Genomic DNA, 13077 nt, shown 5'->3' with positions numbered 1-13077 from the left:
CATTGGATATATGATTAGTTCTGTAGGTCCTGATGCTGGTTTTACAGTCACTACATTTCTGCCATGTAACTTAGTCATTTGCATGGGGGGTTTTGTGGTGCCCCATTCTAGTAATGCTGTTTTTCTTTATTTGTTTGTGTATTACCAACAGCACAGGTGGCCATGTCTTCTGCTCCAAAGCTTTGCTTAATGGAATTGCTCTGTAGTTCAACACCTTCTCACTTCCAATTTTAACCTAAGTTTCTGTGTTTCCTCATTTGGGAGTAGAAATAGACATGAATTTAAGTAGAAATTTTAATTTAAATTTATTGCATTTGACACCTCATCTTTTCACTTTGTTTTGTGGTTTGGTTTTTTTTTTTTTTTTTTAATGAGTCTGACCTTAATAGTTTCTTGGTGGTGGAAAGTTAACAAAAAATTGGTGATGAGTTCATTTTGAAAGCACAGTATCCATTAATGAAGTGTTGTGTATGGCCTTTAAAACTTTCATTTATGCAATTTTTTTTAAAAGGTTGATTTGTATTGAATGTTGGGCATTTATATTTTTTTTAATTGTTTGTTCATCTTCATTTGCTATAATTTTTAATTTTCCTGAGCACAATCATTCAGTGAAGAGCTGTTTTTACTCAAATACTTTGTGGGTGTATTAGACCCTTCTGTCTCACTTCTTCCAAGAGGCATTAAAATGTATTTTATTTATACAAAATTTTAAAGAAACTAACAGCTATGCTTCCGTTGCTTTATTGCAGCCGGTTTAATCATGACAATGTAAAAAGATCACATTTTTAACATAATACTTCCTTTGCATTTTCCTATTACATTTGTTAGTTAATGTATTTAAAAACTTCCCCTAATATGTATCCTGGGTCACATACCATTAATATTTCTCCGCACTGAAAGTCAATATTTAGTCTAACTCTTTGTTTCTTTTCTTTAATCTGTTTCTAATCCGTGACAAAACCAAACTCCTTAGTCTCCATAGCAACATCTTGCAAGGGATTTTATCAGGGAGCCAAACTATTCAGTTTTAGAGTAAGATGCTAGTTTTGCAAGGCTGACATTTCTTCTTCCTGTAGCAAGAGGTATGGCATTTCCTAATTATTTGCCACTATCAGGATTCATCTAATTTAGTTTCTACTGCATGCAGTTTGGTACCTTGCCTAAATTACATCTGTAGACTCCACCAGTTACCAATGGAAAGCAGTAAGTGTCTTCAAAGAGTAATTTAACCCACTTACAGGATTGTAAGTCCCTATTTTAAAAATCTGTTTATATAGAGACCTGAACAAATGTATACAAAGCTCCTAACCTTTGGATGGATAAAAGCATGGCTGTACGTGCAGCACATAAAAACCTGAATTTAGCAGTGTGTTCCTGGAGCTCTGCTGTCTACTTGCCAACTCCTTTGCATTGCTGTTGCTTGTCTGATGTTATCACTGTTGAAGGAACAGGATGGTGGCTGTCTTACCCTTTCCATAAAAATCTTTGGTGCTGTGTAAAGCAAGTGGTGCTGCAAGGATCTCTTGTGGTTCCAGTGAGCAATATTTTACAAGGACACAATTTGAAGCATCAGATTTAATCGAACTGTAACTTCAGAGAAATTGTGTCAGTGACCAGTAAGCTTTGCTAAAATTGGACTAACTTGCTGGAGAATAGTAAACAAAACCACCTGCAGTTCTTTGAAATAATGCACTTTTGTGGCAATTCCACCGCTTCCCTATTCTTGCCTAGGCTTGCAGACGTGAGGGGCTGGATGAGGACTGGTTTTATGTGAGGGCAAGGAGGAGTATTATGCATGCACTGCCTTGAAAAAGCATTGCTTAAAATTGTAAATTTGAACCCCAAAACAGTATTTTTACCTACTCTAGGATCCATAATGTATATTTTAAATTTTTCATTCCAAAATTACAAGGATTTTTTTTTTGCCTTGCTTTGGACAAATATTATTCCCTTTAAGATGACTTATCTAAGATATTTCTGGTTGTACAGATTTCTAGTTTGACTTTGGGGAGGGTGAGGCAGATTTGGCTTTAGTGACATTCTTCTTCCCTTCACGTCTTGGATCTCTTCTCTCCTCTCAGCAAAATAAAATTGTGTTACCAGTATTATGGTCTGATTTTTAATGAAATATCCTCCTTCCATTTATTTTTACCAAATAAAATCAATGTTTTCCCCTTCCCATTGTATCATTTCAGGTGTACATCAAAGTTATAGACACAAATAATCACAGGCCTCAGTTTTCTGCTTCAAAATATGAAGTTGTTATTCCTGAGGATACCTTACCAGAGACAGAAATTCTGCAAGTCAGTGCCACAGACAGAGATGAGAAGAATAAACTGATTTATACTATGCAGGGCAGCACTGATCCCATTAGTCTTAAAAAATTTCGTCTGGACCCTGCAACTGGCTCCCTTTATACCTCAGAAAAACTGGATCATGAGACCATGAACCAGCATATTCTCACAATAATGGTAAGTATGCATGAGATTTCTTCTGCTGTGAATTTACACACAGATACTTTTTAACGTCATTTTACTTTGTCCCCACAATTCAAACATTTATTTGTGCATTTAATTTTTGTGCAGTCTTTGTGTCTGATTGCACCTGGAATGATTGCTCATGCCTGGTGAACCACTGAAATTGCAGTGCTGATTCCTGGCGATGTGCTGACTGTTGCAGGTTCGAGACCAAGATGTTCCTGTGAAGCGCAACTACGCCAGAGTGGTCGTTAATGTCAGCGACACCAACGATCACGCCCCGTGGTTCACCAGCCCTTCCTATGAGGGACGAGTGTATGAGTCAGCAGCTGTTGGATCAGCAGTGCTCCAGGTTACAGCATTAGATAAGGACAAAGGAAAAAATGCAGAAATTGTGTACTCTATTGAATCAGGTATATTCACTCTCTTACATTTTCAGCCCGTTGAACTCGCTGGTAGTTCTTCAACTGTAGATGTGTGCAGACATCTCTGTGAAAAAAGGGGGGCAGTGCAGGTTTATGTGCCATATTCTGAGAGATGTATTGAAGATACAGACTCAGAGTACTGAAAAGAAAACTGCAAATATTCATCTATATCCTTTAGCTATTTGTGTTATTCTTCCCCTACTACTAAAATATGCCAAATGTATAGATACATTTGGCATATTTTAGTAGTAGGGGAAGAAAAAGCCATCTTAAAAAGCTCAACAGCAGTAATTTCTTTAGAAATTACAGAATCCGTAATTTCTGTAAGAAATCATTCCATTCAGGTTTAAAAATGCATTCTGTTTTAATATTGTAGATCTTATTTTCTGTGGCATGGGCAAAGCAAGTATTTGATGAATAGAATAAGAGCCTGAGATAAGTGCTTTTATGTTTAATATAATGTAGAAGTAAGGAGCTCAAAAATAAATTAAATATACATCTTCCAAACTCCTAATTAATCTCAGCTTTTAAAGTAAAATTTTTGATAGATGCAGCAAAAAAGGGGTTGCTTTCTATACTTGCCTCTGATTTTAGTAGTGGGACTGCTATTCTGGCTTACTAAAATATTTGAAAAATTCCTTAAGAGTTGGTCAATTTGGCATTTAGACTTCTTCCAGATTGCAGGCCAGGAAAGAACTGCTCCCTATTTTTAACCTCAGAGCATCTTTCTGAACTTGTCTACAATAATGTGGTTCAAATTGTGGCAATTTTTAATATTGGAAATCAGGATGACATTGATTGAGTTCACTTACCACACTGAAGTGGGTTTTGATTCAGTCCATTAAATCTGAATTAATACAAGTTTGCCAATACAATTATCAAGGTCCTGAACTTTGTAGGCACCAGGAATAGAAAAGAAAAAGTTATTTAAATTTCATTCCTTATGTGAAATACTGCTTTCAAGGTAAAAAATAATTTAAAATAAAAATCCCAGTAACAAGCATAAGAGACTATATATTAAAGAGAACAACAACAGGCAAAAAGTTACTCCGTTTCTGTTGTGTGCAAGGTGATCTGTGTTTTTTTTTATTTTACATAAATTACTGTGTAAAGGATAGGAAATATTTAGTATGAATATTTTCTTTTTCTTCCCCAAAGTGCTGTTTTCATATGAAAGAACACTTTAACACTGTATTAAAACAAAGCTGTGATTATGATCAAGAATGAATGTTTTTGAGTGCCTCATGACTTGTTTAAACTACGTGAGATTTTTCCGTCATTTTTAGAAATATGACATTTACTAAGCAGGACACCAATGTCCACAAAATTTTTCTCTTGCCTTTCCCATTTTTTAAGTGTTTGTTTTATGAGTGCCAAACAATGGCAAAAAAAAATGCATGTGCCTGCAGTCTAGAATGAAGTGACATGCTGTTCTGTTCCTTTCTTCTAGCTTTTTGTAGGAGTAAATGTAAGACCTGTAAGGTTTATTTTATAGGATGGTGATCTGTTGGGAGGTTAAAGCATTATAATTGATATTCTAAGCAAATGGAAGGAACATTCCTTAAATGCTTGTAATGGTTGCTTAGATTTGTAATGGGATATTCTAAGAATGCCACTGTGTTTAGAGTCTCCTCTAAAAAACCCAGAAATACCCAACCAAAAAAAACCCAACAGTAAAAAAAACCAAACGAAACACAAAACCTCCTTCTTGCCTACTTGTGTACAGAACTCAGATGTTTTTAAAGATTTTTTTTTTCATGTTGGGATCATAGCTTTAGTAATATTGCTTTTTAGGTAAGTAAAATATTAGCATATTTAATACATGAGCATGGTCTTGCATGCAGATAGTTCATCTGTAAATTTTCAAATTTGAAGCAAACAAGTGTTTATATTAAATAGCAGCTGGTCCTTCTCAGCAGGCATTATTTTTCTTCTAATACAGTCACAGGGAATAACTTGTCTGTGTATCAATAGGAAATTAAGAGAGAGGTAACTATTTGTCCAATTTAAGAAATTTGGTTTTGAAGCAGTCATTTAAATAATATTTGTATAATCAATTAAGATTCACAAGGGTTTGTTACAACCCTTCTTTTTTTCTTGTCCAAAACATTCCACTTGTTTTAGATTATAAAATGTAACTTTTATTCCATTAATGTTAACTTCTGAATATAAGTTCCTTTCATCTACAGTTGATATTTAAGTTTGCTGAAAGTAATTTTTTGCATTTATTTTTAAGTCTTGGATGGCTTTGCTAGCTATGTTTTATGCAGTATTTCCACAAGTAAAGTTAGAATTACTGCCAGCTCTTGATTACAGAAAACTTTCCAGACAGTCTAACAAATGTTCATCAAGCAAAAATAAGAAATTTTCATAGCCTCTGTTCCATCTACGTCTCTTTAAGTGTTGAGCTAAATAAGCAGTCATCCCTTAAATTCTCTATACTTCTTTCTTAATGGCTTTTTCTTTCTTCACAGGCAATATTGGAAATTCCTTCCTTATTGATCCCATTTTGGGTATGATTAAAATTGCAAAGGAATTAGATCGCAGTAACCAGGAAGAATACAACCTGATGGTAAAAGCTACAGATAAAGGACATCCTCCAATGAGTGAAGTGACCTCTGTGCACATATTTGTTACAGTTTCTGATAATGCCTCACCAAAATTCACAGCCAAAGAATATTCTACAGAAATCAGCGAAAGTGCCAACATCGGCAGTTTTGTTGGAATGGTTACAGCATACAGTCAGTCTTCTGTAGTTTATGAAATAAAAGATGGTAATACAGATGATGCCTTTGCTATCAATCCCAACTCAGGTGTCATTGTTACTCAGAAGATACTTGATTTTGAGACTTTGCCTTTTTATGCTCTTACTGTGCAAGGAACAAACATGGCTGGCTTGTCCAGTAATGCAACAGTTTTGGTACATCTTCGGGATGAGAATGACAATGCACCAGTTTTCCTGCAGGCTGAATATACAGGACTCATCAGTGAATCAGCTTCAATTAACAGTGTGGTTCTGACTGACAAGAATATCCCATTAGTAATTCGAGCTACAGATGCTGATAAAGAATCTAATGCTTTGCTTGTTTACCAAATTGTTGAACCATCTGTCCGCCAGTATTTTGCCATTGATTCCAGCACTGGTGCCATTCGGACAGTAATGAGTCTGGACTATGAGGAGACAAATATTTTCCGCTTTTCAGTGCAAGTACACGATACAGGGATACCACGTCTGCATGCGGAATATGCAGCTAATGTTACTATTTATGTGATTGATATCAATGATTGCCCTCCTGTGTTTTCAAGAGAGCTATATGAGACATCCCTTCTGGTTCCAACTTATAAAGGCGTGAAGGTCATCAGTGTAAATGCCACTGATGCAGATTCAGGCATTTTTTCCCAATTAATTTATTCCATTATTGAAGGCAACATTGGAGAAAAATTTTCAATAAACCCTAAGACTGGAGATATAGCAGTACAAAACACAACTCAGTTAAGAAGCAGATATGAATTAACAGTGAGAGCATCTGATGGCAGATTTGCAAGCACTGCATCTGTAAAAATTAATGTGAAAGAAAGCAAAGCAAGCCAGCTGAAGTTCACACAGAGTTCTTACTCTGCATCGGTGCAGGAGAATTCCACAGAGGCAAAAACAATAGCTGTTGTTACTGCTATAGGGAATCAAATAAATAAGCCTTTGTTTTACCGTATTCTAAATCCAGACAGCAGATTTAAAATAAGCCAAACTTCAGGAGTCCTTTCAACAACGGGAATACCATTTGATCGTGAACAGCAAGAATCTTTTGATGTGGTCGTGGAAGTGACGGAGGAAAATAAACCATCAGTTGTTGCACACATTGTAGTTAAAGTCACAGTAGAAGATGTAAATGATAATGTTCCATTTTTTGTCAATCTTCCATATTATGCTGCTATTAAAGTAGACTCTGAAGCAGGCCATGTTATTCAGCGAGTGACAGCAGTAGATAAAGATAAAGGCAAAAATGGAGAGGTGCGTTACTATCTCAAAGAACATCACGAACATTTCCAAATTGATCCCACTGGTGAAATCTCCCTGAAGAAGAAGTTTGAACCAGACACACTAAATAAGGAGTATCTGGTCACAGTAGTGGCAAAAGATGGAGGAGACCCTGCATTTTCAGCTGAAGTTACAGTCCCAATTACAGTTATGAGTAAAGCCATGCCAGTGTTCGAAAAGCCTTTCTACAGTGCAGAGATACCAGAAAACATCCAGCTCCACAGTCCTGTGGTACATGTACAAGCAAACAGCCCTGAAGGACTCAAGGTGTTTTACAGCATCACGGGTGGAGATCCTTTCAATCAGTTCACTATCAACTTCAACACTGGAGTTATAAATGTTGTTGCCCCTCTTGACTTTGAGTCTCATCCAGCCTATAAATTGAGCATTCGAGCAACTGACTCCCTAAATGGGGCGCATGCTGATGTGTTTGTAGACATAATAGTGGAAGACATCAATGATAATCCTCCTGTGTTTGCAGAGCAGTCTTACATTGCAACACTTTCTGAAGCATCTGTGGTTGGAACGTCGGTTGCACAAGTGAGCGCTACAGATGCTGATTCTGGAACCAACAGGGGAATTTCCTATCACTTGGTTGAGGATAATAGTGAAAGTCATGACTACTTTCACATAGATAGCAGCACTGGACTCATTCTTACAGCAAAAACCTTGGACTACGAACAAATTAAGCAACACAAGTTGCTAATAAGGGCTGTAGATGGTGGCATGCTGCCCTTGAGCAGTGATACTGTTGTAACTGTGGATGTAACTGATCTCAATGATAACCCTCCACTTTTTAGCCAATTGCTTTATGAAGCCAAAATTAGTGAACTGGCTCCTCGAGGACACTTTGTGACGTGTGTGCAAGCCTCAGACGCAGACAGTTCAGATGTTGACAAGCTGGAGTACTCCATTCTGACAGGCAATGATCAGAAGAATTTTGTGATTGATAGTAAAACTGGCATTATCACCATCTCAAACCTACGCAGACAGGCACTGAAGTCACATTATAATCTTAATGTGTCGGTTTCTGATGGCGTCTTCAGAAGCTCAGCCCAAGTCCATATAAGTGTAATCAGTGCCAACATGCACAGTCCTGTTTTCAGCCAGAATGAGTATGAGGTTGAACTAGCTGAAAATGCTCCAGTGCATACTTTGGTTACTGAAGTTAAAGCAACAGATGAAGACTCTGGTACGCATGGCCACATCACTTACCACATTGTAAATGACTTTGCCAAAGACAGATTTTATACAAATGAGAGAGGGCAGATATTTACCTCTGAAAAGCTTGACCGTGAAACACAAGCAGAAAAAGTAATTGCCATTAGTTTAATGGCCAAAGATTCAGGAGGGAAAGTTGCTTTCTGTACTGTTAATGTAATACTTACAGATGACAATGATAATGCTCCTCAATTCCGAGCAACAGAGTATGAAGTAAATATCGGGACTGATGTTCCACGGGGTACTTCTGTCATTAAAGTCTGGGCCGCTGATGCTGATGAAGGTACAAATGCAGACATCACGTATTCTATTGAAGCAGAGTCTGAAAACGTAGAAGAGAATTTAGAAATTGATTCATTGTCTGGTATAATTACTACAAAAGAAAGCTTAATTGGTTTGGAAAATGAGTTTCTTACTTTCCTTGTTAGAGCAATTGATGGTGGATCCCCCCAAAAAGAGTCAGTTGTTCCTGTCTATGCTAGAATACTCCCACCAGAAGTGCCTACTCCAAAATTTTCAGAACCATTTTATTCTTACACCGTCTCTGAGGACATTCCAATTGGAACTGTGATAGATGTTATCAAAGCAGAGCATAATCAGACTTTAGTATATAGTCTGATTAAAGGGAACACTCCTGAAAGCAACAAAGATGACTTTTTTGTGATTGATCGACAGACTGGAGAGTTGAAACTTGAGAAGAATCTTGATCATGAAACAACTAAGTGGTACCAGTTCTCAGTTCAAGCACAGTATGCAAATGAAGATTATAATGTTGTTTCCTCAGTAGAGGTTAGCATTCAAGTAAAAGATGCAAATGATAACAAACCCATTTTGGAGTCCAACCCATATGAAGCATTCATTGTAGAAAACACACTAGCTGGAACAAGAGTCATACAGGTTAAAGGAACTGACTTAGATTCTGGACTCAATGGGCAGGTTACTTACAGCTTGGATCCTTCTCAAGAGCTAGACATTATAGAGTCTTTTGCCATAAACATGGAAACTGGCTGGATTACCACTCTGAAAGAACTTGATCACGAGAAACGAGACAAATACAAGATCACAGTGGTTGCATCTGACCGGGGTGAAAAAATTCAATTGTCTTCTATGGCTGTGGTTGAAGTTACTGTCACAGATGTGAATGACAATCCTCCACGGTTCACTGCAGAGATATATAAGGGAACAGTCAGTGAGGATGATCCTCCTGGTGGGGTAATTGCCATCCTGAGTACAACAGATGCTGATACAGAAGAAACCAATAGACAAGTCTTTTATTACATCACAGGTAAGTAGTCTTTTTGGGTAATATCAGAATAACTGCTTGAGTGGTGCTGGAATGATGGGAGATACAGCTTAATCTTTGAAGAGATTGGAAAGTGTTTGAAACCATAGAGCTGTAAAGAAAGAATGTCTGTCTTCATATGAATATTAAAAACTTCAGTGGAAAAATGAATTTTAGTTGGCTTTGTTTCATGTGTGCCTAGCTTAAGATGCCTTTCTCTGTATTTTATTTATATATAAAATTTTATTTAAAAAACTATACTTAGATTAGTGATGCAGTTAAAGAGCAAATGAAAGAAATTTCACAAAATAATAGGCTGTTAATTTCCAGTGGAGTACTTTATTGTTTCTATTTAGTGTATGTCATGATATGATGTTTTCTATAATGCTACATGAATTTCTAAATTAATTTTTATAGATTCTGTTGGCTACAGTTGAAATGGTTGTGTGAGCATCTACTGACAATTTCTACCTGGAAAATGAAGCTGTTTCCTCATAAAGCCACAGAAAGTGCCTGCTTTTTTCTGTTTTTTATTTTTTTCTTTTCTATACCTTAATTTTGATAGAGTAATAGTATTTCTTTTCATATTTCAGGAGGTGATCCTTTGGGACAGTTTGCTATTGAAAATTTACAGAATGAATGGAAGGTCTATGTCAAAAAGCCTCTGGACAGGGAAGAAAAGGATAATTATCTTCTAAATATTACAGCTACTGATGGGACCTTTGCAGCTAAAGCTGTGGTGGAGGTTAAAGTCCTTGATGCTAATGATAACAGCCCTGTTTGTGAAAAGGTAGGCAGAGTCTTGTACCTTCCATTACCAGCTGTTTACATACATCAAATTTACATTTTCTCTGAAATTGCTTCTCAGGAGACTGATAAATATCTGTTCCTTTTAAACCAGTAACAATAATTTGGACTACTAAGATAGAATGCTGTCATTTACTGACAGATTTTTTAAAAAATCCAAAAACAATTCATTGCCACTCTGTGGGTATTTGAGAGATATAAGGAGAATTGTAGTACATTTCTCCTATGTTAATTCTTTTCCAAAAAGAATTATTTTAAGCTGCAGCCATCATCGTTTATATGCTCTATTTTATGAAGGAAGCAAAGTTTTAAAGAAAGCTGAATCCCATTGCTTAGTTGAAATATGTGTGTATTTCCTGTGCTAAAAGAGTTGAAAAGAGTGGAACATCACTCTGCAATTGCAGTCAACAGCACCAAAAAATCTGTAAGCCATAAATGTTTTCTTTTTACGAAACTGTCTTTCTTAGCAGATTTTTATAGTGTGCAAAAATGGATATGAAAAATAAGGAATGGAAAAAACTCAGGAAGATAGCCCCTGCAAAATGTGCTACTGCCTCTTTTGGGCTTTTCATGGTTGAACACAGATTGCATATTAGTAGGTTGAAATCTTCCCTTGTACTAGGAAGGACAAGTGTAGAGTGAACAGAGGATTCTTTTTCTTAGTTGATGTTTATGTTGGTTACTTCTGTGTAAATGGTTGCAGTTGTACATAGACTGGCAAGTCAGTATTTGCAGCCTTTTTTCCCTTTTATTTTCCCATTTGTTAATATTGTTGTTACAAGGCTTAGTGCTTCTAATGTAATGCACATTCTTGGCATGTTTGGGCTGTAAGAGTGCTCAGTGCCAATGAATTCTGAATCTTTTTCCTTATTTTTAATTTAATCTAGAAGTTTTTCTGTCAATAAAAGGGCAGATATCAATTTCTTGTAGCTTGAGACAGACTAGAAAAGATGATGCACCAAAAGAGAAAAATGAAATTAGCAAAAATTTATAACTGCTATTTTGGGAACGCATTTTATTATTAGTTAATCAGTTAGAAATGTTTAGAGTTCTGAGCAATGCACTAATGTGCAAAAATTACTGTAGCTGCAGTATTAAATACCTTTCTGAATAATTGAATAAATGTGATGTAATTAATTAGAAAATCATAAGTTCTTTTAATTTTCAGTTATTTCATCCTCTGGTTCACATGATATGTTACCAAACATTAAAACAGAATATTATTTCTTGTATCATTCCTTCTTCCCCTCCCCTTTCCAAGCTCTGCTTACTTCATATGTTTAGTTTTTCAATGTAACTGTGAAATCTTGCAGACTTTGTATGCTGATTCAGTTCCTGAAGATGCCCTTCCTGGCAAGCTGATAATGCAGGTGTCTGCTACAGATGCAGATATTCGTTCCAATGCAGAAATTACTTACACACTGCATGGCACAGGAGCAGAAAAATTCAGACTTGCTCCAGACACAGGTAATAATACTTTATACATTATACAAGACTCCAGTCACCTCATTTTATAAACTGCTTTGCTGTTACATTAAGACGTAAATGTCAGTCATTAAAACTTTCCACTAAGGGTTGGTTTAATGTACATCAGTTTAAAATATGAGTTTCTACTACACAAATACTAATAATATATTGAATAAAGTCAGTCAAAAGGCAACAATTTTAATTTATGAGGAACTAAAGTGTAAACAGGGTAATTGCCCTGAAGCCTGAAACTTCCATGCTGAAGGGACTGGAATAAAAGTATGCCATAAATTTTGCTGGTTTTATACTCCCTGTAGTAGCAGCAATAATGGTTTGTAACTGTGAAATATCTTCATTCAGATTTTCTTTGCCATCTTTTTTTTGGAAAATCAAGTGAGATGAGATTAGATGGAGCAACAAATTTCCTTTCCATAGCAAACTCCAGAAGTGCCCCCAGTTTTATTGGAATGAGACTAACTCAAAAGTAGAAATGAGATCAACTTTTAACTTGCTTCACTTTGGTCTTCATGGCATTTGTGTGTTTTGTATTACACTATGGCCAAAATCCTAGACTCTGCAGGCTGCAGTAGACAAGCAGTAGGAAGGTAAACAGTGTAGAAAGAACAGAATAAGATGAATACAAAAATGTAATGCAAGTAGAAGAGATTAGAAAACTTCAGTGACAAAATAAATGAGAAGGACCTTACTTCATGGGTTTGGGGGGTATTTTTGAGTTTGAATGTCACCTGTGTGATGTGCTACTGTGTTGTTACATAAATTGAGGCTTGGTAGGGCTGGAATGCTCACTAAAATTGTTTCATAATACTTTTTTGAGCTGTTTATAAGGTAACAATGACTCCACATAGTAGGAGCCTCTCATGTTTTCTGTCACTTTAGAAAGAAAGTATGTGTTAGAGGTCTATAGGTTTGTCTGTAGTAGCAGTTAAGACCACATTGTGAATAGCTGTGTTTATTCATGGAATATTAGAGGAGGAAATATCAATACCTTTGGAAGGAATACAGCTAAATAGCTGAGAAAAACTGGGCATGGAATTAACCTTGCATTTTTTTTAAAGCCAGAGTTCTAATACTTTAATTTACTTTGCACAGACACACATGGATTTTTGCATGTATACACATTCTCTCTGTGCACTATCAGAGAGTTTAACTTTAGCTAATTTCTGTTTCAAGACCATTAGAAAAAAAAAATAAAATTTTTAGTTCTTAATCTTTTCAAGCTGAAAAGGCAGGTCAATTACATACTTTGCCCAAAGTGGAGCTCATTAATACAGCTGTTGACTTAGCCGCTGATGAAATTACTGTAAACAAGCAAGTTGTTGTTTAGCTGCTCTGATTTTAGGG

General features: G+C 36.2%; 1 protein-coding gene across 3 annotated transcripts in view; it reads left to right on the top strand.

Moving 5' to 3' along the window:
* The window catches only part of FAT1 (FAT atypical cadherin 1), a 102114-nt gene that overhangs the window by 65699 nt on the left and 23338 nt on the right, over nt 1-13077 (top strand). For all 3 annotated transcript variants that reach the window (XM_009100704.4, XM_050973898.1, XM_050973899.1), the window contains exons 8-12: nt 2196-2471; nt 2680-2890; nt 5377-9444; nt 10035-10231; nt 11562-11715. In XM_009100704.4, coding sequence (XP_009098952.3) covers nt 2196-2471; nt 2680-2890; nt 5377-9444; nt 10035-10231; nt 11562-11715 — 4906 coding nt within the window. The remainder of the gene's footprint in view (nt 1-2195; nt 2472-2679; nt 2891-5376; nt 9445-10034; nt 10232-11561; nt 11716-13077) is intronic.

Source organism: Serinus canaria, chromosome 4 (assembly GCF_022539315.1).
Source record: "Serinus canaria isolate serCan28SL12 chromosome 4, serCan2020, whole genome shotgun sequence".
Taxonomy (NCBI): domain Eukaryota; kingdom Metazoa; phylum Chordata; class Aves; order Passeriformes; family Fringillidae; genus Serinus; species Serinus canaria.
This window is presented reverse-complemented; position numbering and strand designations above follow the sequence as displayed.